The 6,896-nt window shown below is 38.2% G+C and overlaps 1 protein-coding gene across 2 annotated transcripts; it reads left to right on the top strand.

Annotated features, from left to right (window-relative positions):
* Positions 1-444: 444 nt before the first annotated feature.
* Positions 445-5,380, top strand: LOC136210725 (protein IQ-DOMAIN 22). Of its 2 annotated transcripts, XM_066002104.1 has the most exons (4): positions 447-984; positions 3,890-4,090; positions 4,289-4,366; positions 4,453-5,380. In XM_066002104.1, the coding sequence occupies exons 1-4, from the start codon at positions 553-555 to the stop codon at positions 5,185-5,187; spliced, it is 1,446 nt and encodes a 481-aa protein (XP_065858176.1). In that variant the 5' UTR covers positions 447-552; the 3' UTR covers positions 5,188-5,380. The 2 variants fall into 2 exon arrangements, with proteins under 2 accessions (XP_065858177.1, XP_065858176.1); XM_066002105.1 differs by lacking the exon at positions 4,289-4,366 and having other exon boundaries at positions 445-984.
* The last annotated feature ends 1,516 nt before the right edge of the window (positions 5,381-6,896 follow it).

Genomic DNA, 6,896 nt, shown 5'->3' with positions numbered 1-6,896 from the left:
ATTCAAAGACAAACCTCCCAATTCAGTTCATGAATTAGCGTTATTAGAATGGAAAACAATCTCCTTTGGATTACGTGACCACTTCTTAGCTCCGCCATTTGCCGTCTGCTTCGTCGGAACTTTGAGCGAAACACCCCATTCCCGAACAATTAAAAAACTAATGAAATTATGTAATATTCAAGTATTTTTTTTAAATAGAAGTTACCCAAGATAGAACCGAACCGAACGTTGGACGTGAATAAAAGAAAAAATAAAATATTATTTTATTATTTATTTAAGTCTCGCAATGTTGAGATAATAACAGAAAATTTACGTGAAGACACGCGCTACTCCTGGAGAAAGAGTTAAAAACTTATACATCATGAGTCCAGTTAAAGTTTTCACCTTGAAGATCTCCTCTCTGTAATTTCCATCATATATATTTACATACTTCCCCGCCCCATTCCTTTCTCACACTGCACATCTAAGCCTACACGTTCCCCTCTCTCTCTCTCTCTCTATAAATGCATGGAATCTCAAAACCCCCAAATCGATTAGCCATTTCATCACCAAATGGGCAAAGCCTCCAAATGGTTCCGAGCCGTCCTCGGCCTCAAAAAGACCGACCCCTCTCCCTTACGCCAGGACGAAACTGCAGCTCGCACTAAGGAGAAGCGAAGATGGAGTTTCGTAAAATCATACCGGGAAAAAGATCAAACACTTAATCTGCACAACCACCGTGTCGCTCACAACGCTCAGAGCTCATCGGTATCATCGCAATTCGAGGAGGATCCTAACCGGCATGCAATTGCAGTTGCTGCTGCCAAGGCGGATGTGGCGGAGAAAGCTGTAGTAGCGGCGAATGCTGCGGCGGAAGCTGTTAGGCTTATGAGTAGCGGTAGATGTGCTGGTAATCCAGTAACGGCGTACGGTAGTGGGAGTCGTGGTGGATGGCGTGAGGATTTCGCCGCCGTTAAAATTCAGTCGGCTTTTCGAGGTTACTTGGTTAGTTCTTTTATTCCTTCTTTGTTTTTTTATTCTGCCATGGGATTTGGAATAATTTACGGGATTATCACTCTGCAATTTTCTCATAATTTACGGGAGTAATTACTTAGTTTTTTTAATCTAGCTAAGTATAATTTAGGCGTAATGTACAAAATGAACCAATTTAAACATTAGGTGTTAAGTTCGGTTATCGAAATTTAAATTCATACCGGTACAAAACAGGACGCTGTATCCATTTAAACATGACGTGATGTGTCCCGTTTCATTATCGAGATTTAAACATGACGTGTCAAATTCGATTATCGAGATATAAATTGATACCGGTACAATAGGACGCTGAACGTGTAAAAATGTACCAATTTAAACATGACGTGTCAACTTTGATTATCAAGATGTGATGTGTCACGTTTAGTTACCGAGACTTAAATTTTTGTGCCTGGGTCTAAATCGATACTTCCAATAAACATAAAGTGTCACCTTTAGTTACCGAGACTTAAATTTTTGTGCCTGGGTCTAAATCGATACTTCCAATAAAAGCCATATCCCTTTCCCTTTTATTTTCTCCATGAAATTGAAGCAATGGCACGTGTCCCCATTGCTTCGTGTCCTCACTTTCTCTATAGAAGTGACAAGTCGTTTTATTTTGGATTTAACTGCAAATTTAATTATAATATTTAAAGGTGGAATTTCAACTGAAAATTGCATATTTACTAGGCTTTAAATTGCCTAGTAACCATAGTAATTAATTTCTACCTTCTCCCTTTGAATTAATTTCTGAATTTTAAAGAAGATTCATTTTTTTAATGTGCAGTAGTTAAGGTAATTAATTAAGAAGATAGTTGAACATATGGGACCATTTTGTTTCCTATCCAAAGAAAGAACCTAGAATTAAAAAGTAAAGATTTTGACGTTTCTTCTTAATTTAGTTCCCGCAAAATTCGAGGTTTATTATCTGGAATCTGTTTCTTCTGTAACAGACGATGTCGTATTTGCTTTTCCACTTTCGCCATGTGCGAACGCCATCCTCTTTTCATATCTACCTCTGTCGTTTTCCTCTAAACGACAATTCCGTCCAAACAAGTCTTTATCTTCTTGATGCATCATCTACTTTTATAAATTCCCATAATTGAATCCTACTAGTAAATTTCAGGAGTTCTGCACCGACGGTGCTCATTGTGCATTTCATTTTCCCCTGTGGACCCAAAAAAGCATTTTCTGCTATCTCTCTCTCACTTTCCGAGAGAAATTCAATCCGGTTGGTCTCTTCAATTAATGTGGAGAATTGTTTCCCCTGTACTTTGACTATGTTTATTGACCAATTATGTTATTTGGTGGCTATTTCTAAGGTTTTTTTTTTTTGTTAATTTAAATAACAAGTCATAAATGTCGGTGAGCAGCTTTTAAATTATCAATTTAGTAGCTTTGTTTTTATGCAGAAGTTACATTCACCTACTGTGCATTATTATAATACCATAAAGTTTGATAATTTAATAAGTAGGTAAAACACATATTGAGTCGTTGTCTTCTTTATGATGTTTCTGATAAATTCTGATCAATTATGAGCTCCTAAGTTCTTACTATTTTCCGTATAGGCCTCTTATCAATTATTTTCGACATTAAGGGTACTCATTAATAATTTCAAGTGATTGTACATGTACTCCAAACTCTATCAAAAGGGCGTAAAGGGTATTTTCATATTATTAATTGTCTTTTCACTAATAGTTTCGTCGCGATTGTGCTCCAAATTCTGTCAAAGGCACGTGTCCGATATCTTTGGCTGCGGACTTGGGTTATTTTTTTGGCAAAACGTGGCACACAATCGCCACGAAACTATGAGTGAGGGGTTAGTTAATGTGAAAGGTTATGAGCTTTACGCACAAAATGTTGAAAGTTAGGGGCTCGATGTGGTAAAATAATTGATCAAGGGTCTTGTTGTACATAAAATAAGTCTTATAATGTTAACAACTGTGCAATCTCAAGTTACATTAACAAAAGATGAGTTTATTTTCATCAACAAAAAAAGATGTGCAATTTCAAGCCTTATTGATTGGCAAGAACCTTGGAGGTTCTAGTGTGGTCTAAACATAAAATTGCACATGAAAAGAACTCATCTTTCTTGAAATTGCATCATCTGGTACATTTGTACCCTATCCCATAATTAAAGTTAATTCGACTGAATGCAGGAAAATAATTGAGCAGAAACTTTGAAAGTGAAAATTCAGAATCCTTTTTTGCCAAATTTAATATTGCCTTGTGAAGTGGGTAATAAATAATATCTGGAATATGAGAGTGAGTAACTTTCCGACCTATCAATTTTAGTAATCTTTTAGCTTGGTGGGTTAATGGTGGGTCCGAAGTAGGAAAAGTAGTACATGTTTCCTTAAGTGCAGATGAAAGACTTTTGGGTTTGGGTTGAAGTAATAAGGTTTGGTTGGTTGAGTCTTTTAATTATTGGAATTATTATAAGCATTATAGTCAGATAAGTATAGTGCTTTTTCTTTTTTCTTTTTAACCACTGTAGGTCGGCTAGTGAGACGTCCCTATTGCTTTGATGTATATATAATATTGTCTTTTCTTAAGTGTTTGGTTGGATGGAAAGTACATTTCTTTCTTTTGAAATTTTCATGCTTTTCCTTGGCGCCTTAATTTTGTGCTCCCCTTTCAAATTGAACTTAGGATCTCAATGAAATTCTTGCATTTAATAGTTATTAAATGTAGATCAATCAACACAGTCAAACTTGGAATTCATCAATTCTGGGCCTACTACAGCTAATTCATATCTTGAAACTTCTAAATCTCTTCTGCTGAACCTTCTCTTTGCCTGTTAGAGTGATAATCCGAATGTTACTTAAGAAATGCTGTTAATGATAGTTTGGTTGTTGATTTTATTCATGTATTTGTTCAGGCAAGGAGGGCTTTGCGAGCTTTGAAAGCGTTAGTTAGGCTCCAGGCACTGGTAAGAGGCCACATTCAGAGGAAGCAAATGGCTAAACAGGCTCAATGGATGCAGGCATTATTGAGAGTTCAGGCACGTGCACGTGCAGGACGTTCGCATGTCTCTGGATCGTCGCATTCAAGTAGCAAGTCTTTTCACTCCCATCATCCTGTAAGGAATATTCAAAATAAGTCATTGATGACTGTTCATATTTCCCTGTCCTAGCTCGAATTGTATGATCAAACATCAATAGTTGCCCTGAAACCTTTCTCATTACTTAGAAGTTCATAAATGGAATATAGTAGTATGTCTCTTTCACTTGATTATTAATATATGTTGACCATATTTATATCCCAAAACTACTTGCAGGGTCCACCAACTCCTGAAAAATTTGAACATACAATTCGAGCTAGGAGCGGGAAATATGAACAGTCATCAATGCTTAAGGTATCCTGATTTCTCCTTTCTCGGTTGCATCATTGTCGTAATTAATCAAGTGGACCATTATTGATGAACTGATTTCATATATGCAGAGAACAGGATCAAAATCTAACGGCAGAGAAATAGGCGAGGAAGAAAAAGCACATGCATCCTTTAACTGGTCAGAACGTCTGACCGAAAAACCATGGGAGCAAAGAGCGGCTTCTGCAAGAACTTGCAGCTTAGATGATGAGAAGAGTGACAAGATCCTTGAAGTGGATACAGTTAAACCCCATTTTACTCCTAAACAAAGAAACCTTTTCCGTTCCATGCATGGGTTGGCTTCAGAACAATATAGTCATAGCTTCACAACATCGAAAGACTCGACAACTCATCATTCAGCCCCGAGTCCATCATCTGGCGAAGTCCAATCAACTCCATTGAAGTTTACTCGCGAGGATCACGAGGAGGCCTATCGCACCGCTGAAAACAGCCCACAGTTTTACTCTGCATCATCAAAGGGTGCAAGTGGTAGAAGCCCCTTCACTCCCAGTAAGAGTGATGGTTCAGCAAGCTTTCTGAGTGGTTATTCAGACTACTGCCCGAATTACATGTCATATACCGAATCATCAAAGGCCAAACTCCGATCTCTTAGTGCACCAAAACAGAGGCCTCAGTATGAGAGATCAAGTTCCGCAAAGAGACATTCAATGAATGGGTTGTTGGGTGAACCAAGATCAAGTAGTGCACAGAGGGCTTCTACCTTGCGTGCGAGCTTCACCAGCAAGGCATATCCGGGGTCTGGTCGGTTGGACAGGCTTGGAATGCCAATTGGACAAAGATACTAGGCGTTTTAGTTTTTTTTTTTCAGTAGCTTCTAGTCTGTCTAACTTATGTAAACCTAGTGGAAAAACTTGATCTGTAATTTATCTAAAATTGGCTTCAGAGCTTAAAAATGTTTGTGGCTGGTGCCAAACTGTGACCAAGTTCCAATGGGTATTTTATATTTAATTGTATGGCACTGGACTAAGCTTTTTAACATCTAAAGTTGCTCCTTTTTTACGAACCCATAACGTGGGATGGCCTGGCCTACAGAATTAGGAAGATGATGTGGGTGGGTTAGGGTGTGAAGGTCCATATTGGATCTCAGAATTAATGATAGATATGGGGTGGGGTGGGGTGGGGTAGAGGGGGTGTATGTTGAAATGGGAAATGAAGTAGGCAATAGGTGATGGGGCTGAGCAGATTCTGTTTCAGCTTATATTTAGGTCCCTTTCAATTCTAACAACTAAAGTTGTAGACTGACTCATAGCAGCTATATGCCAGAGCAGAGCAGATGTACTTTGCCTCGTCTCTTCCAAAATCTGCTTTTAAGTTCATATCTGCTGAGTCGTCTTCTTCTTTTTCTTTGTTTTTTTTGTTTTGGATAAAAGACAAATGCACTGTTTAGCTACTTTGCACTTGCAGAACCTATATCCTGTCTCCATCATTATAACGTTTTTGGAAGGATTAAATTTCTTGGCTATAAATTGGCTTGATTTTTTGTGTAATGCAATATAATCTAAGCTGAGATTGTACAATTTAGGTGCAAATAAGACAGAATAAATATTAACGTGGTGCAAGGAATCAATGACCCCGTTTCGATGCTTAAGTTCATGAGAGAAAGGATACTGAGTAGTGTAAAGCTTAGTTGAAGAGTGAGAATGAATTGAGTATTTTTTTAGTGTATTGTGTACCTTGTATTCATAGGAGTATCATAGTGTGCCTTAAATGAAACCTGCTGGTGAGAGCCTACTATCAATAAAAAAACGGTTGTAACGACTGCACTTGTGATTTCGCAAATTGCAACGGGTAGGAATGCGCGTTACCTTGATGTCTCTTTTGACTGGTCCATCCATGTGGCTTCGATTGTTACTGTTAAGAAGTGAGGTGTCTCATTAGACCACATATGTTATGATAAATTGTGTGATATCAAATGTCCCCCCTCCATCCACCACCTAAAGTCTCTAAGCTGAAGTGCTTTAAGGCTTCGCTGTGGCGGATGATCGAATGTCGAATACTTTAAGGCTTTGGCCTTTGTTGGACCAAAAATAGGTTTCAGTTGAGAATGAGCTTCGTGCTATGCTGAACCTGGATAAGCTCATTTTCTCCACGAAGTTAATGATCTATGTCGAAGTGATGGAGGAGACTGACTCAGCTTCGACCCATTTGGTGAAGTGATTTATTACCACGATAAGTATTTTTTTATATATATATAGTTTTTGGTTGTAGGAAAAACTCCAACAATGTTGATTCTCCATGTGGTGAAGGGTCATGCAGAAGACCTTATAACATGCGGATAATTCTGGCATGCCAAGCATTTCTTGACAAAGTCAGCCACATCTCAAGTCATTTTCTGCCAACAAAAACCTTGTAACTTTACTTTTCTTGCCAACGTGTCCTTCCCTTCATGGCACCATAGATTCCTTCATGTATTTCTTGAAGTATATATTTTCCCTCCTCGAAACCCACACATTCAACTAAGGGTGGTCAAAAGACCATCGGTAGAGTACATTAT

Source organism: Euphorbia lathyris, chromosome 1, assembly GCF_963576675.1.
Source record: "Euphorbia lathyris chromosome 1, ddEupLath1.1, whole genome shotgun sequence".
Taxonomy (NCBI): Eukaryota; Viridiplantae; Streptophyta; class Magnoliopsida; order Malpighiales; family Euphorbiaceae; genus Euphorbia; species Euphorbia lathyris.
This window is presented reverse-complemented; position numbering and strand designations above follow the sequence as displayed.

Coding starts and splice junctions, on each gene's coding strand:
- LOC136210725 (XM_066002104.1), top strand. CDS start 553: ATGGGCAAAGCCTCCAAATGGTTCCGAGCCGTCCTCGGCCTCAAAAAG. Junction 985..3,889: donor CGGCTTTTCGAGGTTACTTG/GTTAGTTCTTTT, acceptor GTATTTGTTCAG/GCAAGGAGGGCTTTGCGAGC. Junction 4,367..4,452: donor AACAGTCATCAATGCTTAAG/GTATCCTGATTT, acceptor TCATATATGCAG/AGAACAGGATCAAAATCTAA.